The 27,215-nt window shown below is 48.8% G+C and overlaps 1 protein-coding gene across 3 annotated transcripts in view; it reads left to right on the top strand.

The window, feature by feature from the left end:
• Positions 1-13,828: 13,828 nt before the first annotated feature.
• Positions 13,829-27,215, top strand: part of sbf1 (SET binding factor 1) — a 61,792-nt gene continuing 48,405 nt past the window's right edge. For all 3 annotated transcript variants that reach the window (XM_035424443.1, XM_035424444.1, XM_035424442.1), the window contains exon 1: positions 13,829-14,031. In XM_035424443.1, the coding sequence (XP_035280334.1) occupies positions 13,977-14,031 (55 nt within the window). In that variant the 5' untranslated portion in view covers positions 13,829-13,976. The remainder of the gene's footprint in view (positions 14,032-27,215) is intronic.

Below are 27,215 nucleotides of genomic sequence, written 5' to 3'. Positions count from 1 at the left end.
TTTACAAAGTATATTTAAATATTGAGTGGGCGGAGCTCGAGACCTGTGCGGCCGGCCCCAGTCTCACACGTGTATGCGATGCTTTATTTTAGGTGCTTTATTCTTTTATGATTCAAGCCAACAACCAGTTACAAAGTCTCAGGATGCCGTGTCGTTATTTGAATCTCACAGACAGTGTGTGAAATTCTCACGAGGGTGTCTCTTGGATGCACTTGGAATATGTCTTCTGTTTTTTCCAATGTCTTGGAGGTGGCAGACATCACGTGACATTCAATGAACTCGTGGTGATTATGTGACATCATTGTCAGCTCAAGCCTGACGGCATATATTTACAAAGTAAAAGGCTCATCCACCTTCACCCTTAAAAAAAACTTTTTGAACTGAATCCAGTGTTGATAAAGTTCAGAGCCAAATGAACAGAATTTTGAATATGTTAGGCATAAATTATATTCTTTAGCTTTAATGTTGCTTTTGTGAATGGATGCATACTCAAACCTCAGACGCATCAAAGTTCCCGCGTGGTGGATCTTACATAAACATTCTCACTCATTTATTTCTGTTAAGTTTTTACATATGAAAATATAGGCAATATAGGCTTTGACATCAACATATAAAAAATAACTGACAAAATTCACATCTCCAGTGGGATATAGTTCTTACCTAGATTATAACATGAACTGAAGCTCATTTGTACTTTTCCTTCTCTGCTATGAGCTGTTGTCGATGCCAAGTGTTCAAAGCTGATAACGAGAACTGCTTCCGAATGTGGGGACCCACCCAAGTTTAGACCAGCTATCTGTCAGTAAACAGTTCTGCATCTGGGACCTCTCCCCTGCATCGAATAAGCGAAAGGATTCCTTCGCCGGTCATTGCTATTGCCCCCTGCTCGTCTCTCGTCCTCGTTCCCAGCCCTCACCAGGAAGTATCCTCTCACACACACTAAGTTTGCCTCGTGTGATTTATACACACTTATCGGCGGTAACACTCTGGAGAATGTCCATGGGGCTGGCACCGAAAGGGGGGGGGGAAAAAATCACCAACGTTGCTAAGACACCTTTGAATAGGGCTGTCAGTTTGAACAGAATTAAATTAGAGTTACCATACTTCATTAGATGCGCTGCTATTGTGTAGCCGCACGCGGGGAAGAAAAAACAAGATCATCTAGAATGTATTGTTGTAGCACGGCAACTTTTTCAGCCACGTCTTCCAAAGTCCAAAGCCTAATTATGTGAACACGGGCTAACCGATGGACAATTCGCTGAACCCGCAACAGGAGTCCTTTTGAATTGTGTGGGTGCATGTGTTCACCCCTGTGGTAGCAGCGTGAACGAATGGATTGTCTAGTTTCTCAACTCATCGGAAACGAATCCACTGCGGTGATCTGGAATAGGAATCCACGGCGATGGACGGCAACGATGCACAATTATGGACCACGCAAAACCTTGAAGAATTGTTTTCTGTGAAGTGTGGAGCATAGCTCCAGGTTGCAAGACATCCAGGTACTCTGGATTTCAGGTTTTAAAAAAAGGCAATTTTCAGATATATGTTTGTGTTATACAATTTTTGTTTGGGTTTGCACAGGAAAAATGACACAGATAACTCTTTGGAAGGAACCCAAAAAGAATCAAGGATATAGTTTTATGCCAGTCTACATTATGACTGGATTTCAGGGAAACTAGGGGAGAAATCCATCTTTTTATTTAGTCTCAGGCACTGGAGGGGGGAGCTTTTGAATTGCTTTGAGGACGCGAAACACATTAGTGTCGCTTTCAAACAGTGCACCTGTAATTACAGCTCCCAGCTCATCCAGCCTGAGAAAGGGCCTGCCGTTAATCTCCTTCCAGGCGTCTATTCCAGAGATGCTCGTCATGGGACGGTCTCACAAAGGCTCCAGAAACATTCATTTTTTATGATGTCAGTCACCTGTTTTTGTTTCTTTTACTCCTGATCTCCACAAAGGGCACAGCCTGTGGTGTCCCTGTGAAAAATTGTTTTGTGGAAAAATTTTGTCTTGGCACTCAGGTGAAAACCTGGCTACATTTGGTTGAAAAGTGAAAGTTTTCTCACTGACTGTAGGACATAGCCTGGCTATATCCTGGTGAAATCCAAGCTATGTTGGAGTTAACCTGGCACATTTAAAGTCAAAACGTCTCTCAGCCTAGATTTCCAACCCATGTAGCCATTTAGATTCTGGCTTTTGCTCACTGGGATTGTGTCTGGTGCACGGACAGCAGCGTCAGCCACATTGGTTCAAATGTACTCTCCCCCAGCACTGTGATCTTTGCCTTCAAGGTGCTTGTAACCAAGGTTCACACGCAACTGTGCATGCATGCTGTTTAAAAAAAATATCCATTGCAAGGGAAGTGCCCAAGCGGCTCAGTTTGGTGAAATTGCTTGCCACAAGTGCAGCATAAGCCATAAAACCATACAGCCATTTTTAGTGCCGGTCAGGGCCATGTCATTGGTTGGGCCAGCACTCACGTAATTACCATATCGGCTTACCATAGCCTTGAGTTATCAGATGAGAGACGTGTCTCTCCTCCCCTCTCCAGCAGGTTGCTGCATGGCTTGTAAGTAGAGTAAAACAGGGACTTGCTCACAGACAATTGAATCGCAGGAGTGCGTGTGCTACAAATGCAGCTGTGCCTCTTTTGATGAGGGTTGCATAGAGGTAAAGTGGGAGAATGGTGCAGTTGGCAATTCAAAATGGCGGAGAAAGAGGGGGAAAAAAAGAACAGTGGAGCTGAGATCAACATATGGGTCAGAAACAGCTTGACTTGAAAGTAACATTATTTTAGTAATCAGATGCCTGTTTGCAGTTCAGTTATAAAACCTGTAGGGCAAAACACCAGCGCCACACAAAATTTCCCAGTACGCTAATCTGCACAGCTCGGCCTGTTACTAGGAAACAGGAGGCAGCCATTATTTTAACTTTCTATTCCTTCCACGAGGAAATTAGACACTGGTCTTGTAAGGTACAGGGGTTCTACAACTAGGACAGTGGTAATCGACCCTGTTCCTGGAGATTTACTGTCCTATTGGTTTTCATTCCAACCCAAGCACAAAGCACACCTCGTTCAACAGCTAGATATCTCATGGAGTTGCTAATTAGTAGTCAGGTGTGCCAGATTAGGGTTGAAATGAAAACCTACAGATCTCTAGGAACAAGGTTGGTTACCACTGGACTAGAATATACCCTGTGTGAAAAGATTATTTCGAGCAACAGTGAATATTGCCTTTGTATAGCATTAGAGAGCGTACAATATTGCACTGCTTACAACGTACACTGACCAAAAATGGATGTGCTGTATATGGTGAAAACCTCCATACAGCTACTTTGTGTATAACACAACCAGCTTTTCCTTGCTCAGCTCCTGAAGGAGGAGAAGGCGGGAGGTTTCAATGGTGCTGAACGGGGTCAATGTTCCTTACATGTCTGACCCATTTAATTGCACAGAAGCATGTGACACTAACATTGTGAATCAGTTCTAGAATACCAGACTCCTCCGGTTTGGAAACGATTATGCTTTTGCTAATTCGCGCAGGGTTTCTGTATGTGTCTTCCCGTGAATTTCCATACAACTCAAAAAAGAAGTCAAACAAAAAGCCCCTTTGATAAGTTATGTTGGCCTTCACAAAGGAAAGAATGTCGATTTTGAAAAAAAAAAAGGAGGGTCAACTGACTGGCTGAACATATGCAGCTAAAAAGCAAACATATTTATGTCGTCAAGCATACTGTAGATGCCACACAGAGTCAGAGTACACTAAACACATTGAACAGCATAATACATATCATTAACGCAATTACCTTATTATATATGCATGGCGTCATTTTTTATATTCACTTGCGCTTATACTGAAAGCTGCAGGTGAACTAAAGGTGAGTCAGAGCTCTTAGCTCCAGACAGATGCTTGAAAATAGAAGGTATGGATTTTAAAAACGGCTTCTTTTAGCTCAAACTTGGTAAGCTGGATATTATGGACACCTGAGACCAGTGTGTTCTCAAGCTGTCCTTTATGTGTGGAAACATTTAAAAGATTACTTTCAGGTCAGTGTACAAGATTAGTTTCCTTATACCGCTCGCTGCTTTTACATAATTGTGTTTCTGAAATAAAACCGTGAAGAAAATGATTAAGTGTCATTGAATTGTCTTGGAAATATTGCAATATTTAATGATTATATATTATATTAATGATTACCTTACTTCATCATCAACATGGCGCTTAGAACAATGCTTTATGCAACACATTTGCACTGATGCATGCAGTGTAAGTTTGCTCTTTGTCCTACAGGCGTATATATTTCAGAAAACAGTTTTTCTTAAGATTGCTGCCATCTAGTGAACTTCGAGGTAGCAGTTCCTTCTACACTATGGTGAAGCAGAGCAGCCTAACATTGTGCAGACCCGGGAGCAGGAAGTTTCTAGAAGCTGTCTTCTCCCACAGGGCCAAACTGGGATTATATTTCCCTGTGAGACAGTAATTTCCCCACAAATCCCTTTTGCGTTGTCAAAGTTGTTTAAAATCAGTATTTCGACAAACATTGTGGAATTAATTAGCGTCCTTGTAAAGCTCGGTAAGCCTTTTTTTTAAATACACAAACATGACAGAGTGAATCCCCGGTATAAATCCACTGGGAGTTTTTTAATGTTCGTCTGTGCTTCTGTCCGTGGGTCTGGGTATTTGTCAGAGTTTACCACTAAGCCGGTTTCTTCTGCTGGCACACCACAGGGTATTACGTGCCAGTGTGTGCCCATTCCAGGGGCTGACAAAAGGAGACCGATGAAAGAAAAGTGGTCTCATTGGGCAACGCCAATGACAATGCCACCTACAATGCCGACAAATCCAGAACTGACTAGTCTTGAACTTGATCTCGGTTTACCCACAATTCCCCCGGAGCTGCCCGATTCCGTTCTGCTTCACCTCAGCTAACTGCTGGAGAGAAAGTACACGTTTGTGTTCACATTGTCCTGTACTGAGTGACTAAGGACCACAGTTTTAAATGACCTAGCACACACAAAAAAAAAAATTAAAAAAAATTTGTCAGGTGACGTGCCCAGTGCTAAAGCACTTATTCTGAGTGACACACCCAACTTAAAAATCCTGACTGTACCAGTTTCAGTGCCATAGCCTTGTGGCTATGGTACTATTCAGGGAAGGAGGTTTTCTTTGGGTTGACTGAGTCCAGCAGTCTGCCTGGCTTGACATTTTTTACGCACCTCTGTATTATTGCTATGCATTCTGTAATAGTCTGTTTAGGTAATCAATCAATCAAGTCAATCAAATTTTATTTGAATAGCGTATTTTACAGCAGTTGTCACAATACGCTTTACAGACAACCCTGGCCTAAACCCCCACAGGAGCAAGCCTAAGGCAACAGTGGCAAGGAAAAACTCCCTGTGGCAGATGGGAAGAAACCTTGGAAGGAACCAGGCTCAAGGGGGAAACCCATCCTCCTCTGGTCGGCTCAGGGTGCCGACTGGTGACCAACATGTCAGTCAGTTTTATAAGGTTTATGATGTGGCTCAGATGATGGGTGGGGCCGGGTGGCGGTGATGGGGAACAGCAGGTGGCGACAGATGTGGGCAGGGTGGAGGCACTGGAGAAAGAGGGGCTGGACCGCAGATGTAACGCTCTTTATGTCGATGCCAGTGAGTTCGCGGTTGCTTTTGCGGTTTGCGATTTGACCCTAACTAAGCCTATGGAGCAGGATCTCAATTAGCAGCATTAACCGCATGTTGTGTGCAGCGCGTGCGGGTGGGTAACGGATGGCTGTGTGACACACTGGCCAGGGAAAGGAGTTCCCGACCCAGAGAGCCGCAAGTTCACATCACGCACAGGTATTTATACAAAGGGTAGCAGGGCATTCAGACGCAGTGTGGTGGGGGGGGGCGGGGGGGTGGAACGAATGATCACACTGCCCTCGTGACGCAAAGCCTCGTGTTTATACTCAAACAGAAACTGTTACACGGGAGAGAGCTGGAGTTTACTGTAAATAGAGCCCTCTTGCGAGTGATTCGAGAGGCCGCGGGCACCTCTTGCCAGCGTAGGGCCAGGCGAATGCCCCCCCCCCCCAGATCCCGTGGTGCCCGCCTCTGGGTCTCCTGCGAAGGGTTCTGGGTCTGGGCACAAGTGTAGTATAATGGGCAAGGAGTTGGTCTTGTAACCTGAAGGTCGATTCCCCAGTAGGCCACTGGCATTGTACCCTTGAGCTAGGTACAGTACTTGACCTGCATTGCTTCAGTGTGTATCCAGCTGTATAAATGGATGCAATGTGAAATGCTGTGCAAAAAGTTGTGTAAGTCGCTCTGGATAAGAGCGTCTGCTGAATGCCTGTAATGTAATGACGTAATGTAATCAGGATATGACACTGCACAAATACAATAATCAGGCCAGCCTTCTTATCTCCACAGTTTTGTCTGGAGGCTGGGATGGTTTACTCTTAAATTTTTACTGGTGATTATAGGCCAGAGGGGCACTGTTATAACTGTGAGCATAAATAAGGTTCGTTAGTCGGCAGTTTATTTGTACAATGGATTACAACAAAAGATGAGAAGTTAATTTAACCGCTAGAGCTTTTGGATGGGGTTGATTTTAATCAATCCTTCAGCCCTGCGCATAAATATAGAACTGAGATACTAAAAGAAGGATAATTTACTGTTACTGCGAATGACTGCTCATTTTGTCTTTGCATTGATTAATGCTCAGAAGGTACAGCTGGGAGCTATGGTTTGAGATAAAGCCTTCTTACCCACTTCCTGCCTGCTCCAGTCTATGGGTTTTCAGGCAGGAAATCATGTGACTGTCACATCCTGTCTGTCGGTAGCCCTTCTTTGTGTGCATGGCACGGCGCGTTGCGCGAGACAGCTGTGGACCTTGTGGCCGTGGAAACCATCCACGTGCACACGCTGTCATTCCCCTTGAATAATTCTGTGTGTTCGGGCCAAGAAAGAGATACAATCTGGTCTGTTCGCTCGTACTGTAATTCATTCCCTTCATGTTACTGGGCTCTTTGTTGACTCCATCTCTGTGGATGCGATTCTCTATTGTTACCCATGAATCACTGTTTTGCTGTTCAGAAAAAGGTGTGCCAGTGAGTAGGCAGATTCTTGGAAGTTTTCCACTTATTTTAAAAGAGTATTTATTGCCCAATGTTGTAGGTATGCTGGTGGCTTTAATCCTGCTAGGGTGACTACATAGTTTTATATGAATAGTTTACAGCTACATTTCATTTTGCTGTTTTGTGTCAGTTTTGATGACAAACTGCCCTCCATTTCACTATGTGCGTGCAATGAGTAAATTTAAGGTTAAAGGCATACTATGCAGGATTTTCACTTTGAAAACATTATAAAACATGCACTGACAATCTGTGTCTGTGTTTACTTCTGCCCAGTCCTTGCTTGTCTGCCTGCCTGTAGTTTCTGGGCTTGGCCCTTTTTTCTTTGTGGGCTGTATGCTGAATCCAGCATGTGGCCAATAGAAGAAGAAGGAGAAGAAGAAGAGGAGATGTGTGTGGAATGGCTGTAGTGAGTGGTACCTTTTCGGGTAGGTTAGTGCCGGAGAGACAGGGTCAACTTGGTGGTTGGTCAGCATTCGGGTTAGGTAGCTGCCGTCATTTGCTAACTAAATTCAGTTATGTTTAGCAACGTTAGCTGGCTGGCAATATTTTCAAAGTAGCTACTTAAGACTGGTGAACAAGATTCCAATCCTCTTTTCTCAGCTTATATGGGCTAGCTAGCAATATTCTTGGTCGGAGAGACACATTACATTTTTCATTTTTCAAGTTCATATCTTAGGTTCCTGATACTCAAATCATGACCCTCGAAGGTCCTAGAACTGCTGGTTTTCGACTGCTTCCTTTTACTGTAAATCAGGTGTGAATGCAGTCTGGTGACTCAGTAGCGCTAATTGTTCAGTTAATTACTGGGGGGCGGGGTTGCAAAGAAAACCAGGGCTGAATTTGGATTCAAAGGTCCAGATTTGAGGATCCATGTCTTAGGTGAATGTGGGGTCATGTGCATTTGTAGCCACGGGGGGGGGGTTGGCTAGTATGCCGCAGACTGGAGCTCGTCTCCTTCCCCGAAGTAGCCTCTTGGCACACACGCAAACGCGGAAACAGACACACACACAGGCATGTTTTATCACACAGCAGACTGTAGGCTCATCGTGCCTCAAGAGGTTTGCTTGCTCTACCAGTACGCCTACTTTGTTCTCAAAGTGAGAGTCTGGCCGAGCTGTGCTCACGCATTTTGGAGTTGGCCTCTGTTCAATGCAGCTACTTCATTTAAATTTAAATGATCAATTTAAGCAAGCATTACTTCTTCTCAAATCTTACACCACTTTTTTTTAGCCCATTTCAACCCCTCTGCTATGTTGTGCTAAATTAAATACATTGTTCAGGTGGCACCAAACATGACGTGACTTAACTCATTACTGAAGCAAACTGGAATATTCCACTACACCTGTGCCGTTGTGTTTCCAGTGATAATTGCAGGCTTTCTCCCTTGCCACAGTCCAGCCTCACTGTTGCTCACCCTTCCAGTCAGTTCTGTTTCTTGTCACAGCTCGCAGTCAGATGAATGACAGCGCTGTATATTTAATCCAGTTGGCTCTTGTCCATATTTGCTTGTGAGGAGGTGCGTTGCAGTTTTTACAATAGTGTTTTTTTTAATGTATTTATTTTTAACCTTGGTCATGCTGGTCAAAGTGCTGCCCCTCGGAAATCCAAAAGTGGGGGTACAGAATGGAGTGGGGTACAGCTAGCCAGGCCTACAGGGTCAGTGTTCCAGGTGGGGAAGGGGGGGGGGGGGGGGTAGACCCCCCCTCCAGAGGGTCCGTGACGACGAAGGTAGGTTCTGTATGTCAACTACAATGACTTCCTCTTAAATTAAATGAATAACAGATGTGAGTGACCTCTGATTTTGGATAAGCAGGTTGACAACACTGGACTTGCTCTCCCGCTTGACAGTATACATTTACATGTTCAAACCTGCATCTTACTACCTAAACTGAACAACGTGAACCTTTTAGCTGCAAATTGGAATAGCTAGTTATACCAAATGATTGTACATAAATGTAGCGTTTATGACGTCGCATTTATATCGCTTTTAAATGTAATTTTGTTATGTTATTTGATCTGTTTATTATCGTATTAGCCTTGTACTTGTCTTCTCGATTGGTTGATCGACTCCTCGGTCCGGTACAGTTACAGTGCTCCGCGCTGAGCGTGCGGGGGATCAGAGATATAGTGGATAGATAGCAGGGATGTTTTCTGAAGGCTACACGTCCACGGCGGAATTACGCGGGTTTCACAACAGTCCCTCGTCACTTGGTCTGTTTTGCAGGGGATTGGATATCCAGCCCGCGCAGCTGCCCGGGGAGACTTAATCAACGCTAACGATGTTTTGCGAGGCGCTCGGGAAACCCGATAAGCCTTGCATTGTGGGAAGGGGAACGGCGAAAGCCTCGATTTCAGGCCTCCTTTCCCATCGCTGATTAAACGCTCGGGGCGCCCCGGACACGGCTCCCAGCTGCGCTCGGCACTTCGACCTTTACCGCGCGGCCTTTTAAGATGTTTTTACAGCACAGTCCCATCCCCGGGTACTTGAATAAGCAAACCGTCGCAGGGGGGTCCATATTGATGTGGGCATTCCGCATGAAGCAAACACATTGTTCGCTAGCATGTGCAGCATGAAACTGTTTTGAAGAACACGAAAACATTATCTTCCATTAAACAGTCAACCAGGAAATGTCAAAATGTTCTCTTTTTGAATGTTTAATATTGGAATACGTATTTGAACACTGAACGGTGGCTGAAATTTGTCCAGATTGAAATTGTGAGCTTCAATGATTCATGTAAAATGTCAATTTAAAGAGTCCGTTGGCATATCCCTACATGGCAGGTGTCTATTATGGGTGTCATACATTTCAGAAATGACATCATCCTCGTGTGCTTGATTCACTCTTTTTCCCAGGGTTAATAACACAGGCTTATGCCAGACTGTGAAATATTCACACACTGATACTTATCACCAATTTCACTTTGATATATGGACAGACAATAGTTACTTATTCCCCACTGGTGCGTAGACGGGTACTGGAGGCACATCACAGCTTCCTGCCACAGGGCCAAGTGCCCTTGCTTCAGTGTAAAGGTCAGCCCACGACCCTTCGACACAGTGATGAGTCAAACCGCAATAAGACTACATTTCTGTACATCTCTGTCATTTGCGAGGGATGGAAGACGCTGAGGTGCGTTCGTGGGTCACGCTTCCTGAGCATGAACATCCAGTCCACTTCCAGCTCTCTTTCACTACAATCAGCTCTTTTTATAATAAAACATTCTGATAATCATACAATACACTGATGTGTATTACTCTGAAAGAACAGATTGCAGTCCTATTTTTTCACATTTATTAACACGTGTATCAAGGTTAACAAAATGATGGCACAACAATGCGAAGTGATAGGTTAAAAAAAATCTTTAACCCAGAGTGATAAGCATTTTGGGTCAAAGGGCAATGCACAGGAAGTGTCGGAATTCTTTCGCTGTTTCAGTCCTGACATCCAAGGTCGCCGCGGTCATCGAAGGCCAGGTTCCCTCTCAGTGTGAGGAATCCTGGGATGGATTTCATAGGATCTGCTCCAAATACTCATCCGGCAAGCGCATGAAACTCTCCTAACTTCCCCGTAGCCCTGTTTCAAATGTTTCCATGTGTCTGCAAGAGAAAATGGGACGCACTGTAGCCCGAGCCCTCCCTCTGAAGCAGCCAGCAGGCAGAATGCATTTTTTGGCTGGAACCCGATGGATTACCAGCTCAGTGTGTGTCCTGGGAATCTGTGCCAAATGCCACCAAATAATGCTGCAGTGCCAGGCAATGACTGTAAAAAAAAAAAAAAAAAAAAAAAAGCCGCAAAGCTGCTCCTATTCATGCGGTCTGCTCTCCGTGTTCATTTTAAAAACGCCTCCTTTCGGAGCGGATCCCCTGCTGTCTTTGGGCCGTCGCTTTGGGAACGATGGGACGGGGGGAGAACACAAAAAGCTTTTATTTCCATCTGCCGCCATTTGGAGTCGTCCCTGGCGTGTGCTACGACAATTCCGCCAAAATATGAAAAATTTGTGTTGTGCCGTGGCCAAACGCCTGCGCAAGGAAACCTCACCCCGTCTTTGCATTTGTGCTTTTATCTTTTTTTTTTCGCGTATTAATTTTGGAACGCGAAGAAGCCTTTTTCGTGCCGCTTAGCCTGAATGAGTTTATGTGTTTAACTGGCAATGTAGGAAGCTGTGCTTTCAAGCGAGATTCATTTGCGGAGGGTCCCTGAGTCTGTGTGGCTCAGAGCCAGAGGCACAATTAAAAAGGCACACTGACTCGATGCAACATTTACACAGTAATTTCAACATTATGTAACTGTTTGTTCTGGGGATGTAATTAACTACGGGTTCTTTGGACCACGGTGATGCCGTCAAAACATACAGTCCACTGCGCTGATAGTGCTTGTGCAGTGAGGATTGTTCAGAGATGAAGCAAAGGCTGTTTGCCCCTTAAAATTATATACAGTCCATCCATCCATTATCTATACCCACTTATTCCTGGTCGGAGCTGCGGAGGTGCCTATCCCAGCATGCATTCAGCGCGAGGCAGGCGTGCACCCTGTACAGTTCGACAGTCCATCGCATCACACTTTTTGGGAAAGGGTGAGCAGTCAATAATGTGAAACAAATGGAACCAAGTAATATGTTCATCGAATGCATTCTAATTCCTCTGTACTGTTTTTGGCTGGACCGCAACAGCGGGGCCAGCCCTACAAACGCGAATGTCTGTGACTGAGTGATTGAGTGACTGAGTGATGAAGTTACACCATTGGTCGATCGAGTTATGAAGTTACACCATTGGTCAGCCGGATCACGTATGATAGGTCCAGCCATATACTAGGTTTTAACCTGGTCTTGTTGAAAAACCCTAAGCCAAGGAAGTTTACTGCGTGTGTGTGTGTTTGCACGTGTGCGTGTGAGTGTGTGTGTGTGTGTTTTGCAGATTTAAACATTGTGAACTTAACAATGTAGCATATACTACTGATCTAAGTGAAGAAGCTGCTCTACTGGGCCTTCTGCAGGCAAATCAATTTGCTCCTTATCTCTGATTGGCTCACAGCCCACAGACACACTATTGCTGCCCTCCGATAGCATTGCCAAGTTTCCTGACCTGCACTTAATCCCTGCTCTCGATGCACATTCCGTTTGGTTGGACTTGGTTATTGGCAGCTTATTGCATAATGCGGCCTTTAAGTACAATGGGCTGAATCACAGAAAAATGGTCACGTTCACTAAGCGTTCAAATGCAGACCGCAGTGAAGCAATGGGTCACGTTCACTTGATGGTGAAATGCTTAAACCGTCTGGTGCAGAATCCCTGGCTAACTCACTTGACGTTCTTCTGACTCAGTTTCAGAAAACATGTAAATGTGTCTACGTAATTAAAAGGCAAATACATACATGCTTTATGCATATATATTATCAACATCAGATACCTGTTTAAGCAACGGTGCTAAAATGTCACATTTTTGCCAAAAATACTTAGTTTTTTTCCCCCAATAAAAGAGTGGTCCTGAGTTGTTCAACAGCTAATTTGATTCCAACCCCTTTTTAGATAGTTGTGGTGCATTCAAACTTCATTGTGCCCAGATTGATTCCCCTCAATGTTAGAAATCCATACTCCCATCGCGTGTCATTAACCCTAAATGTCGACCAATCAAAATGCGTTGAGCAACGTGGCGTCGAATGTTTTGAAGGTTAAAGCACGCAACTGTCGCTGGCTCTTGTGCACTCCAGGAGTGCAATACTGCTCCCTTATCTCCAGGCAGTGTGCCATCCCCAGGCACTGGCTGCGGCATAACTTTAAGAGATAAATGACATTCCTTTTAGCCCCGGCTCAACGTGTGGCGTCCAGCGTCCAAGAGGCCCTCTTGTTATTTTAGGAGTGAAAGAGAGAAGACACCACGCTCAAATCTGAGAGGGCAGTTTACTTCACCGTGCTGTCTGTGTGATATTGCTGTCCGTTTGGTTTCAAAAAGAGGTGCTGCCAGGCATTAATCTGTGCAGAATGACACCGTATGGTGATGTGGCACCAGCAGAGGTAGTCTAGTGCAGACACCAGTGACTAACATAATTTTTACTGTATTTTGAAAATTGTGTCTTTGTTCAGAAAAAAAAAATCACCGGGTGGTGTGGAACTGTAGACAGCCCAATTCTATCTACTCCACACCACTGGCATTTACAATGTTGGTTTGCGGACAAACTACTCCATTCCCATACCATCAAGTTTTATTTTTGTACCAGAAGCTCATAACAGTGGTAGCATACTCTATATGTGATGTTTTGCAAGGTTAAAACAAACACACCAAAACCTTCCAGGATACATCGAATTGGCCCAGCACTGTTTATGCAATAGCCTGCTTGTGCCTGGTGTCTGTATCTGGAGGCCTTCCTCCAATATACCGCCAGATGACCCATTATTCTGTATGGTAGCGCACGCTACACACATGGGAAACGATCCAGATCCTAAAACAATTCACATGTTGCCGCTTTAAAATCATCACGTAACCACAGCTCCCTGAACGGATGAACAGTAAAACGATGGATACATATAATAGCTGAATACGGACCAGCTGAAAATACTAAAACATTACAGAATCACCGATTTAATCCTTACTTTTAAGGCAACATTAACGCTGCTTTTACATTGGAATATGTATGTCACTGTAGTATGGCCGCGCGCCCCTCCCTGTTCCTCACTGCGCAGACTCTGTGAGCTCTGCTGTCAGGGTGAGAATACTGACAGTATGGCGGCAGGGCACTGTTGGAGGGATGCTGTTGTTGCCGACGATGTCTCTCCACCCAGCAGAATGTGAACGAGATATTAACTGCAAACGGAAAGGAATTAAAAAGGGCCTGACGCCGTGATCTCGTAAATCGCCGACATGGCAAGGCTGGCCGACTACTTCGTGGTGGTCGGTTACGACCTCGATAAGAGGGGTGAGTTTTGAAGTCTCTTCCTAACTAGGCTAGCTAGCTGCATGTAGTAAACAGGAGGCGGAGGTAAGGGAGGCGGGGACCGGTCGGGACGGGACAGACCGATGCGGCCGACCTACGGGATCTCGGCTTCGGACGGCGGTTCAACTGTCGACCGCGGATGTCCAGGGCCCTATTGTATCTGACATAATCAAAGCCCTTTGTTTCTATTCATTAACTGATAGATAAAATCGCCAAATCGTACGATTCCGATGGGGTATATGTGTGTGGTGCCGCTGTTGTCACGTTCAAGATATTTGATATTTTAAAGAAGGGCGGTGTTAGATTGCGATCGGATGATTAAGGACCGACGGTGGACACGGTTTGTTAACTTATAATGGTTAGCTGGCCAACAGACCAGGCGAATACATTAGCAACGCTAACATGAACCTCGGCTTGTCTGGCAAAGGTGTCGCCTGTTCAGCTAACGAAAATGATGAAGGCACGGATTTGAAATATGCTGTCACTATGTTACGACCGAAGTGAAAATGAAACGGCATACGTGTATGCTGAGCTTTCTTACTGCCCGCGGAATACACTTGGCGATGACAATTTAGATACATTCTAAATTCATATCGCGTTGCTTTAAAAATAGCCATGTTGTTCATTCATCGTGGATCATGTGCGAAATGATTTGATTAATGCAGGGAAATCTAGTGTTGAATCAAGTGTTAAATTGTTAACTGATTAGCCCTGCTTGCTGTCGCGCTTAGATGCTAAGAGACACGATCTCGTATGTGACGGCTCTCTCTGTCTCTCCCGTCTCATGTGGCCTAGATTCCTGCCGTAGGGTGGCTTGCGAACATGAAATATTCATGCCGCCTCCAGAAGGTTGTTCGTCCCATTTTCCGACCCAATCAGCTGGAAATTAGTAACGTGGTGCTCTGATCTATTTTTATATCGGATTTAGGCTATGGCATTAATAAAACATTTGGAGAAAAAAAGCAGTGAATGTTTGACGTGACTAGTTCAAACTCAGCGTCTTAAAGCGTGTCTCCATACATGTGGAAAATGAAGTGGGCTTAGTGCTTTTAGTGGAGCTGCCCTGCTGGGTATGTTTTCCGTGCTGCTCAGCACACCGTACGGCACCGTGCATGCGGTGTGCACTCTGAAACAGCAGGTTCACTTTGCACGCACGTTGCAAATCTTCACGTTTTACCATTAAGTCCTTGTGCAAACAGAAAATAAAACATCTGGTTTGCAGACATAATAATTGCAAATTTCAAAAATTATTCTTCTGCTATACATTATTGAAAATTTGAAAGGGGGTGGGGCCATGCCATTTTTCTTGCATACCCTCGAGGTTAAGAAGAAGCATTTTAAATAATACAAATATGGATTATGAATGTCAGTTGGTGGTTGTTGAGGCAGCGGCACATTATTTCTGCTTTGAGCATGAAATACATATTTATTTTTTGTGCTTGCTGCCGTGAGCAAATCTTGCAGTTATAGTGCGGAGATGTTGAGGACTTAGGAAAGTGAACAGAAAGTAGAAAATGGATGAGCTGGACAGCGCGGTTGCTTTATGATGATGTGTGGTGAATGTGATGATGTGTGGTGAATATTTGTGTGTCTGCTCTTGCGTGCTGAAGCCTTCACCCCTGAGGTTTCTCTTCCCCGGAAGCCACCCTCGTCCTGTGCCAGCGGCCCTGCCGCTCTGCCCGTCGTAGCCAAAGGCCTGGAAGGTGGAGCCGTGTGGAGGTGTCTGAATGTTGCCACATGTGTTTAGACTGTTTCCAAGTAACAGCGGGGGGGGGGGGGATTGGGGGGGGGCCGGTTTCACAAGCGCTCCGGCCGAACCGCGCGGTGTGTTTCGCGACCCGCGGCATCTGCGGCGGCTTAATCCCCCCCCCCCCCGTCTCCACGCCTGCCTGTGCCACCTTTGGCCGGGCTGAGGCGGAAACTTTGACCCGCCTGCTAATCGGCGGCTCTGTGTGCCCCCCCTCCCCCCCAACCCCCCACCCCGGCAGGGGGCAGGTGCCCTTGGGGCGGAGCCAGGCGGTTTTTCAGCACGTGTTGCGACTCCAGGCGGGCGTTAGCTTAGCCGCGTGCACACCCTTTACCGTTAGCGCAGAGCGGCTAGCAGGTGAATGCCCAGGACAAGCGGTGCACTTTAAGTCCTGCGAGGACTTTATTTCATGTAATACAGGGAGCGTGAGCACCGTAACGACACAGAACAGCAGCTTCTGGTGGGGCTGCTCTACAGCCGCTCGGGCTGAGTGCACATCTCATGGTTTATTTACATGCTGGACGCCCTTACCCCTGACTCTCAGGTTTAATTGCTGTTATGTAACCCTTGCATGCGACTGGTTTTCCTCCTGGAGCGCTTGTGCTAGGCTAGGTCAATTTGCTTACGGGCGCAGTGGCTCGTGCTAGCTGCAGTACTGGAGCCTGACGTCCCCTGGCTGTCTGGAGCCTGTCGGTGTTTTGTCCAACGCTCTCCACGCTGGCCTGAACGCAGCTCTTCGCTGGGGGCCACGCCCTCCTCCTGCAGCGGGAAGACGTTGGCTGAGAGCGAATCGGATGCTCTCTCCGAGGGGCTCCAGCTTCTGACAGGAAGTAGGAACGGCACCCGGGGGAGGGGCGGGGAAGCATTCACGGCACTAGCTGCTGTCCCCGTCAGAGCCTTGGCCTTGTAACCAGGGGAAACGGCCATCCAGCACAGAAGCCAGATTCTGATCTTGTTGTCCTTTTTTCTCACCCTTGTTTGTTTCGGCTGGGTGTTGGGGGGAGTGGGGGCGGGGGGAGACTTCCGTACTCATTCCGCCCCCGCCAAGCGCTCCCTGCCCTGGGGTTCGACCCCAGGGGAAGGGGGCGGGGCGCCGCACTCATTATTAATGACGGACAGGCAGCTCCCGCCAATGGCGTCGCCCCGCTTCCTGTGCCCCGGCTTGCAGTGCACTGCCCCGGCACGTCGGGCTCTTCAGCTGTCGGGGGGACCGGTCTCGGGCCGCGGGAGCAGAGCCGCCATTCCCCCGTTAACCCTTAAAGAACCTGCGTGTGTTCGGGTTTGAGGGAGGGGCAGCCTCGGGCTGGAGACCGGCACGCAGCCCCCACCCAGGCACATCTGCACTTCCTGCACTGCAAAACTTAACTTTAGGAGCCATAGGGGCCCTTGTTGTGCAGGTAGAGGCCATGCAGGCTCTCGTTTGTTCCTGAATTTAGTGTGACAGGTCCTCAAATGGAGGTTCACATGCGAGGGGGGAGGGGGGGAAGGGGATTTTGCTGTCTTGGTTCCCACTCCAAGAGCCACTTCTAACCGTGTCACAGATTATTCAGAACCGCTACGTTGACCGTTTGTACAGATTTCGGTTGTCGAGTAGAACTGCAAATATCATCCCTCAGTTGAGCCTCCCACCGAGGTGTCCCGGGACTTGACCTTTTTGCCTGACCCTGCCTGGTGGATTTGGGCCTGGAATCCAGCTGGATCTCCCGCGCGGGACAGCGGTTTGGGCAGCGCCGCTGCAGTTTAGCCGGGGCGTCGAGCCCCTCTGCGCAGCAGCGGTCAGAGGCGGCGAGGCGGGGGGCGGGGGGGGAGGAGGCTGCCGGGTCTTCCCTGGAATTCGGAGAATGTTCCTTTGACCCCGTTACTAAAGCCAGCAGTTCGCCACGATCCCCGCTAAGCTCGTCCCGATTATCCGCGTTTCGCTCGCCGTGAAGCCGAACGCGTCGCGGTCGCTCACATGAAGCCAGCCGCTGCTCTCGCGCTAACGCAAGGCTGCTGAGCGTTCCCTGCATACTTTTCAGCAGAAGCGTCTGCGTGCCACCCATCCATCTTCATATTTGTAGCCCGCGGTTTATTGATTATATCCGCGCATTACTGGCATAATTTTACATTACAGCCTGCCCGGAGGGATTTTATACAGATTCCACTGGTATTTGGTATTGTGGACTGTATCTTTATGTGGAGTATTTGTGAAGAAGAGTGATGGCGATGCAGGGGTCCGTCGTTCGCGCTCCGCTCCCAGACGGGGCGGCTGCAGCGGCTGTGTGGCGATGTGCGGAGAGGAACAAAGGCGGGAATCTCGAAGTGACAGAGCGTTGAAGGAAACCGCAGGGGGGGACCTGTCACTCGCAGAACAAAGCCCCTGATTGGCTGCAGCGTGCGGACCAATCGGGCTCTGAATGCGCCGAGCGATCGCTGAGAAGCGGGAGAGACGCCCCCGCGGGGAGCTGCGCTCGCTGGCAGGGCCAGAGCGAATGAGCATTGGCTGGCTTCTGCGAGGAGGCGGGCTCTGCGAAGATAACGGACAGGTCTGGCTAGTCTTCCATCTCACCGGTTTGGTCAACTGTGGGGGGGTTGGTGGTTCTGGGTGGGATTCCTGCAGAGGTCAAAGGTCACTGTGCAACTCATCAAAATGAAATCCATTTTCTCTGTGTTTTTTTTTTTTTTTACACCTCAAACCTGTTCCTCATGATAAATTGCACTCTTTGGAGTTTAAGGCTTTGATGTTGTTTCCCTGAAAGATTTGAGATGTTGCCTTATTATATCTGGGTCGATGTTGTCTTAATCCACCCTGGAATCCCATACATTTCAGCACAGTTCCTCTGGCCATCCAGTCGACTTGAAATGGGTCACAGACATGTTTAGAGGATTGGACGCTCGCTTCACTGTGTGCCTGGGAATCGAACCCGCATCCTTCAGGTTACCAGACCCAGCGCACGAAGCCCTCCGCCCCGCCACTGCCACGTTTAATCTGTGTTTTTGTTCCGCTTGAGAGCACGTGGCACGCTCGGGGACAGAGCGTCTCTGACCCCGTGCTGGAGAGAGTCGCCCTGCTGGTAACTGAGGGCAGTTTGGCACATTTACGTCACGTTCGCCTTCATATCAGAGCCGTGCCACAGAGGGAGCCTGCTCTGAGTGTCTGTGCCTCTGTGTGTGTGTGTGTGTGTGTGTGTGTGTGTGTGTGTGTGTGTGAGGAGACATGAACGCTGTGGAAATACTGTCATACTGGCAGTGTGATAAAACTGGTTAAATTATGAGGGAGGTAACTCCAACGAAGGACAGGATTCAATACCTTATTTAATTTTAATTAATTTTTTTAAAAGTTCTTTATAAAAAAGCATGTAATAATTTTTCACGGTTCCTCCCCAAAAATCCTGTTAGCTGTTTAGCCGGTAGTTGTCTTTTGTGGATGTTAGGCATTGAGCAGGCTGGGGTTGCAGGCGATTATTCTGTTTGCACACAAATGTTTGCTGGCTCCATGGAGCAAGACCGCACTGGCGACGGCCGAATCGGCACAGACAGGCCGCGCTCGGTGATGAATGATAAAAGGTCAGCGCTCCTGATCCAGTCGCGTGGCTACGGGCAGGTAAAGTTATCCTGAGGGATCGTGGGGTTGTACACGGTCTGTCGGAACCTGTCGTGAGCATCGGGGTCGCTTCACCTTGCGATACGCGGATGCTCTGACTCAGCGAGGTTTGGTCCACAAGCATGTATTTCCCCTCCGGAAACCTCTCCCGGTTTCACTTACACAAAAAGAAGCCGGGAGAGCGGTTCTGTCTCCGTGTTTGTCAGAGGCTGTCACGAGGCTTGCCGACGGCCAGAACCGAGGTCGGATTCTAGCGCATCTGCTACTCTGTGCACAAAGCGAAGAGAGTCTGGTGTACAGGGCTTCTCAAGCTGTAGAGAGGCTGGTGTACAGGGCCTCTCAAGCTGTAGAGAGTCTGGTGTACAGGGCCTCTCTAGTTGTAGAGAGCCTGGTGTACAGGGCCTCTCAAGCTGTAGAGAGTCTGGTGTACAGGGCCTCTCAAGCTGTAGAGAGTCTGGTGTACAGGGCCTCTCAAGCTGTAGAGAGTCTGTTGTACAGGGTCTCTCAAGCTGTAGAGAGTCTGGTGTACAGGGCCTCTCAAGCTGTAGAGAGTCTGGTGTACAGGGCCTCTCAAGCTGTAGAGAGTCTGGTGTACAGGGCCTCTCAAGCTGAGGAGAGCCTGGTGTACAGGGCCTCTCGAGCTGTAGAGATCCTGGTGTACAGGGCCTCTCAAGCTGTAGAGAGTCTGGTGTACAGGGCCTCTCAAGCTGTAGAGAGTCTGGTGTACAGGGCCTCTAAAGCTGTAGAGAGTCTGATGTACAGGGCATCTCAAGCTGTAGAGAGCCTGGTGTACAGGGCCTCTTGAGCTGTAGAGAGTCTGGTGTACAGGGCCTCTTGAGCTGTAGAGAGCCTGGTGTACAGGGCATCTCAAGCTGTAGAGAGTCTGGTGTACAGGGCCTCTCAAGCTGTAGAGAGTCTGGTGTACAGGGCCTCTCAAGCTGTAGAGAGTCTGGTGTACAGGGCCTCTCAGGCTGTAGAGAGCCTGGTGTACAGGGCCTCTTGAGCTGTAGAGAGTCTGGTGTACAGGGCCTCTTGAGCTGTAGAGAGCCTGATGTACAGGGCCTCTTGAGCTGTAGAGAGCCTGGTGTACAGGGCCTCTCAAGCTGTAGAGAGCCTGGCATACAGGGACCCCTGAGCCTTTTTAATTAGCAGGAGTGCTGGTGCCAGGGAGCCGGGCCAAATGACTCCCCTTTGGAGGCGAATGCTGACGGGGTGTCTGTGCCGCCTCGCGTCCCGCCAAGACGCCGAGGCCCCCTCGCGAGGGAGGGAGGGAGAGAGAGAGAGAGAGAGAGAGAGAGAGAGGCAGGCAGGCCTCGTCCCTAGGCACAGTCACGGGCGTTCAAGCGATCAGCCTCCGCTCTGAAGAGGAAGAGAGAGAAGACGGCAGGAAGCTGAGGTTTGCGAGGAGAACGCACGGCGGCCCTCTTCCTTATATAGCGATGCTCAGCCCCACCAGTCACTCTGCTCATGAGTGATGCACAAAGCATTTATTTATGACAGAATTGGGAACATTAAAACAAAGACTTGGGTTGTGGTTATTGTTCTGAGCGTTCGGCTTGCAGGTGTCCTGCTCTCGTGTCAGGTGCATGTACTTCCGCTGGATAATAGGTACGGTGTACCATTAAATTCAAAGTCTGAACCAGTGCACTTCTGGTCAGCTCAGATAACATTTCAGAAGTTAGATTTGTAAAATGTCTGGTGTTAAGTCCGCGAACAGAGTGCATATCAGTCCAGTTGAGACCATTTGTTCTCTGTAAGAGTTGCTTTAATGCTGAACATTTTACTGTGTAGATATGTTAAAGACTGTGTGTGTATGTGCGTATGTGTGCGTGCGTGTGTGTGTGTTTGAGTTTGTGAGTGTGTGTGTGTGTTCTGCGTGCGCGCGTGTGTGTGTGTGCGTGTGTGTATGTGTGTTCTGCGTGCGTGTGTGTGTGTTTGAGTTTGTGAGTGTGTGTGTGTGTGTGTGTTCTGCGTGCATGTGTGTGTGTTTTGTAGAGCTGTAGAGGATAATATGCTGTACGGTACGCTGAGGGGTTGAGTGAAGTCTGGTCTGGCCCTTGATGCTGTGAACAGGAAGTGGGAGGCCCCAGATTTACTGCTGTACATGTTCTCATTGACCCCAGCCGATCACTGGGGGGTCAGAGGTCAAGAGGCTTATTGTATGAGTCTATGGAGCAGCAGCCAGCTGGGTACACTAACGCCATATCTCTCTGGTTTTCTTTTAGCTTTGCACAAACCTGAAGCAACAGAACTAAGGGGAGTATTCTCACCCATGCATTTCCCTCTATGTCTGAATATATCAAAACTGGGAAGTTTTTTTTTGTTGAGAAACTTGGTTTAAAATTAGAATGTATCAAAGTTGGTAGTTCACGCTGCACAAATAAACAGACGTAAAAAGGGCTTTTAAATTGCATTGAAGAGGAAGCGGCTCAGTCACAGCGTCTGCAGTGAGCGTCAGGCTGGGCCCGTTTTGACTCAGGTTCTCGCTTCTGCTCTGTAACGAGAGGGTTCTGCGTCAGGATACGCCGACGTGCTCGCAGGTGACCGAGCACTGGGGAGGTTATCGCTTCTGCACATGCTAATGGTCTCAGTAAATCAGGCCCTGTGTCTGGGCCTGATGTTCCTGTCTTTGCCCGCCTCTCTGCCCTGTGTCTGTCCCTCTTGGCTTACCTCTCTAGTCTCCTGTCGCTTTCAGAAGTACCAGCTCGCTGTGGATCGCTGCGGGGAATGAACTTTCTTTCCTGGTCGGACTGCTGGGTCTCCCGGTCGTCTCTTTGGGAAAGACAAAAAAAAAGCTAACGCAAGCTAGTTGGTGAGGTGAATATTAATAAGAACAGTCCCCTTCTTTTGTTTGTGAACGGGACTTCCTGTTGGTTCAGTTTCGAGAAGACGGAGGGCACTGTGTAGGTTGCCGTGCCAGGTGGGGGCCGGTGTATGAACGGCGCGTTTCCTTTGTCCAAAAACACAGCTGGACGACATGTGAGCGCATTGACACAATATGAAACGGTGAATAATGCATGCAAACCATCAGACTGCAGAGAGAACAGAACCGGGCATCAGAGGCATTGATTCACGAGCAAATGCGCTATTAAAGTGGCTTTTCAAGCTCTGATTGTGCAGATAGATTACAGTCCAAATGCAACCCCAGATCTGCTCATTTATTCGCTTGCTGAGTGTGCCGTAGGCGCTGAAATCCGGCTGTGATTGGCTGTGGAATCAGACTGAAAGATGCACTTCCTGTCTGAGTGCAGGCTGGGCTTTCTTGGGCCTGGGAGTGCGGCGGTATCTCCCTAAATCCAGGCCTGCCCTCCATTTCCTTAACGACTTAATCCGTCTGCAGCGGGGGCCACGGGCACGGGCACGCGTGCGCTCTCCGGAACAGGCGCCAGGGGAAGCCGCTCGCTCCGATAGGGGCCCCGACCCACCGCGTGCGTTTCAGCCAACCCCCCCCACCCCCCCTGTGAGAGCCCTGTCAGTTCTGAGAAGGGAGTTGAGTTTTTTTTTTTTTTTTTTTTGGGTCCTCTGCGTCGGAGGCAGAGGTGAACAAACTGAGTCCTGCAGCAGGAAGGAGGTTTTTTTTTTCTTTTCTTCTCTTTTCTTTTTCGGAGGGGTGGGGGAACCCCGTCTGCGCCGTTGCCATGGCGAGGAGGCGCTGTGTCACCGTGGTTCTCGAGGCGGGCTCAGCGAGGCTGCGGTTGAAGAGGGGGCGCTGGTCCAGGAAGCTCAGTTCAGCCGCTGGTCTGCCGGTCTTAACTGATCTTCGGTCTGCTCTTCGCCTGTCGCTTAACGTGCAGGCCTGAGGCTGACTGGATCCAGCAGTCATCTGAGAATAGCCGACTGGATCCAGCAGTCATCAGAGAATAGCCGACTGGATCCAGCAGTCATCTGAGAATAGCCAACTGGATCCAGCAGTCATCTGAGAATAGCCGACTGGATCCAGCAGTCATCTGAGAATAGCCGACTGGATCCAGCAGTCATCTGAGAATAGCTGACTGGATCCAGCAGTCATCTGAGAGTAGCTGACTGGATCCAGCAGTCATCTGAGAATAGCTGACTGGATCCAGCAGTCATCTGAGAGTAGCTGACTGGATCCAGCAGTCATCTGAGAATAGCTGACTGGATCCAGCAGTCATCTGAGAGTAGCTGACTGGATCCAGCAGTCATCTGAGAATAGCTGACTGGATCCAGCAGTCATCTGAGAGTAGCTGACTGGATCCAGCAGTCATCTGAGAATAGCTGACTGGATCCAGCAGTCATCTGAGAATAGCCGACTGGATCCAGCAGTCATCTGAGAATAGCTGACTGGATCCAGCAGTCATCTGAGAGTAGCTGACTGGATCCAGCAGTCATCTGAGAATAGCTGACTGGATCCAGCAGTCATCTGAGAGTAGCTGACTGGATCCAGCAGTCATCTGAGAATAGCTGACTGGATCCAGCAGTCATCTGAGAGTAGCTGACTGGATCCAGCAGTCATCTGAGAATAGCTGGCTGGATCCAGCAGTCATCTGAGAATAGCTGACTGGATGCACAGTGCACAGGACAAGCAAGTGGCCCATCCAAGAATCAATTACATATTTAATGCTTTGTATGTTCAAGCTAACAATTTACCAGCTCTGTAAGCAATTCAGGGAGCCTTTGATAGAGGGAAGATCAGTAAGACGAGGCTGTAAATGAACCTTTCAACCGGTAGCACTGATGCTAGCAAGGCCAAAAACCTTGTAGCACAGAGGGAAACAATTGCAATAATCAAACAAGTGGGATCTCACTGTTTTAGCCTGACCTTAGTCTTTTTCTTATAACAACTGCTAGCACAAAAAAAAAAAAATGCAAATCTTTCATTCTCAAAACAAAAACATTACAGACATTATGCTAATCTAGTACCGGCTGTCTGCAATGCGTGTGGATCGCAGAGGTACTGGAAGCTGTTGACTAAGAACGACAGGAGAAGCGCATGTGGGACTAAGAGGGGGTTCTGAAAGCAAGCTCAGGGCCAGTTCTTTCTGGCGTGCTGATCTCCTCCGCATCGGTGAGGGAACTTTGAAAGGGGATCTGCAACCTGTGGATAGACAGGTGACGCCTGACCACTGCAAACTGCTTCTGGTACAGTTATGAATAGTGGATGGATAATAATTAATAAATGAGTCAGTCAGCGTGTGTCGTGAAAACGTTAAAATGTGTGTTTTATGGTGCAGGAGACGGTACCGTTTTCATTTCATAATGCTGCTCCCAACTCGCTCGTTTTGTTGGGACAGAACACATGCAGTTACAGAGGGAGAGAGCTCAGTTCGTTTTTTAAATCGGTTTTTGAAAATGTTTCGTGACACTTTCCTGGACCTTGGAGGCTGTGCTCTCCTTGCGTTTGCTGTCAGCTCCAGAGCGACTCGTCTTGCCTTCTTCCTTTCGCTCAGCGCGTGGGCGTTCAGCGCTGTGCTGTGCCGTGTGTACGTCAGTGCGCAAGCTGTCGCGCGGGCCTGTTCCTGCGTCGTGATTGGCTGCCCGTGCTGTGGCTCTCTGCATGCGAGCTCGGTGATGCAGGTTTAGACACAGACACTGCCGGACACAAAAACTGGCTCAGAAATGACTCTCAAAGGATTATTATTGTTGCATTACTGGTGAATTTTGACGCTATAATTATCGGATTAGTTTAATGGTCCATCCCCCGTCCTTTCTGATGTCACTTTGGGCCACACGCTGTTCTCAAGCTCAGGTGAATTGTGCACGAGGCCATTTGGTGCTCCCAGCATGCACTGGTACTGTGACTCCTCCCTGCTGCAAACAGGCTGTCCCAGCCTTATGGGCGCAGTCACCCGACAGAGAGGCACCTGATGTGGGCATCAGAACCGCGGTCCGGTCATCGCCGCCAGGCGTTACCGTGCTTGTCGCAGTCTTCTGAGACCCCGGTCCCGTTCGCCGTCCGTTCCGATTGGTCAGCAGTGCTTCCGGGCGTTCCGAGGCCGGGTCTGTGACAGGAAGACTCCCAAGCCCCGCGCAGCTTCTCGACATTAGACCCCAGCGGAACAGGGCCGATTGCTTCCTCTCGCTGCGTTCTCACAGCGAACCGCGCACAAAGGGCTGCTCCAGGTGCCGCACCTGGCCGCGGTTTCACTTCGCCGAGCCGACCGCGCCCCCCCCCCCCCCCCCCACCCCCCCCCCATCCGTGCCGTCGACCGCCGGTCCCTCGGACCCTTTCACATCCGCGCTGCGGAATTCCTCATCGAAGGCCCGTCGGTTCCGCATGTCTGCGTAAGGGTCGCTGAGCCCGTGTCCAATCCCCCCCCGCCCCACCGCCCCCACGCCCCCCCGCCCCCCCGGCCCGTTCCCGCCCCAGCTGTGGCTGTGTGTTTTTGGCAGTGCGCTCTGTTCCTCTGTTTCCACTTAAGTCTTTTTTTAGTGGACGTGCGCACGTGTGCTTTTCACAATTCTCCCCCCCCCCCCCCCCCCCCCCCCCCTTTGCTCCTGTAAGAATGGCGGCTGATGAGTGGAGCAGAGCAGATTGCTGGGGAGGTCTGGAGAGAGTGGTTTTCCCTTCGTCGTGGATCTGCATTTTATCTTGCGACCCCATTTCTTCCTCTTCCCTGTTTCCCTGGCAGGCTTTAGGCCCTGATTGCGTTTTCCTCCAAAAAGATTCTGCAACGGGAGAGCGCGTCTGAAGATGAGTGACGTTCCAAAACGTGCTCATGGGAGAAAAGGGTCACTGGAGGGCCGAGGGCCGCTCAGTCCTCCAGCCTGACCCTAAAGGCCACCGGAAGTGCTGCTGGTTTTTATGGTTTTCATTCTACGCCTCTCACTAGGAAATGATTTAGACACAGGACTCCGTGGTGATTGAGTCTCTGGCCTGTCAGTGGCATCAATGAACCAGTTATCTGTCAGGTGGAATAGAAAATCAATGGGACTACTGGCTTCAATATTATTTCCAAAATTTAGTGCAGGTGCCTGGTAAAAAAGAAGAATAATGCAAAATAAGAAAATACTACCAGCACACTGCTATTATGCTCCGAAATGATTTATTCAACTAAAATCCGTTTCGACCATTTTGGTCTTCGTCACCCAAAGACCATTTTTTTTCCAAAATAGGAATGCCAGTGTTCTAGAACTGTTGCTTTCAGTCACCAGTTGTGACTTGCACCAGCACTGGAATGTTCAGTTAAGAACATGCTAATCACATATTTTGGATCTAACGCCTTGATGTGTTGATAAGACTGTTGGCTAATTTCGGTCCAGCACATGTGGAAGATGAAAGCTTTTAGGAAGCTTTTAAGTATTTTGCAGCTCAAGGTTGGGTGTAACTGCAGTATTTAGGCTCAAAGCACTGAGCACGTGTAGCATTAATACAACGTGCTACCAGCTTTTTTCCCCCGGTAGCTACGCTAGCTTCCCTTTCAGATTGCGACCAGCTTCCCCCCTGTGACAGTGTTCAGTGGTCAGGCCCGCATTTCAGCACCGAGGGGACTGAACACTGTGATCATGCTCTGCTGGCTGTTGAGAAAGCAGGTCGCAGGCCAGAAAAGTCTGGGCACCCCCTGGACCCAGCGCTGTGACAGGGGGGAAGCGCGCTGGTCAGACCGCGGTGGCAGGGCGTGTGGGAGGACGAGCTGGAGGGCTGCTGATAGGAGCAGCGGTTACCACAGGAAACGCTTGTGGGCTCCTGCTGCGGACCGCGCTGCTCTGGGACGGGGGGGCTGGGGGGGGGGGGGAGGGTGGGGGGGCAGGGGGAACGCTCCATCTTTCAGCTCTCAAGCACGACGCCCCCAGCGCTCCCACCATCCCCCAGCGCCACTCCCCTCTCTTCCCGCGGAGCGCGAGCGCATTCCTGTCGCACGCCGCGCCGCGGCCGAC

The sequence above is a fragment of the Anguilla anguilla genome, chromosome 7 (assembly GCF_013347855.1).
Source record: "Anguilla anguilla isolate fAngAng1 chromosome 7, fAngAng1.pri, whole genome shotgun sequence".
In the NCBI taxonomy this organism is placed as follows: domain Eukaryota; kingdom Metazoa; phylum Chordata; class Actinopteri; order Anguilliformes; family Anguillidae; genus Anguilla; species Anguilla anguilla.
Note: the sequence above shows the minus strand (reverse complement) of the source record. Positions and strands in the feature narration are given on the sequence as shown.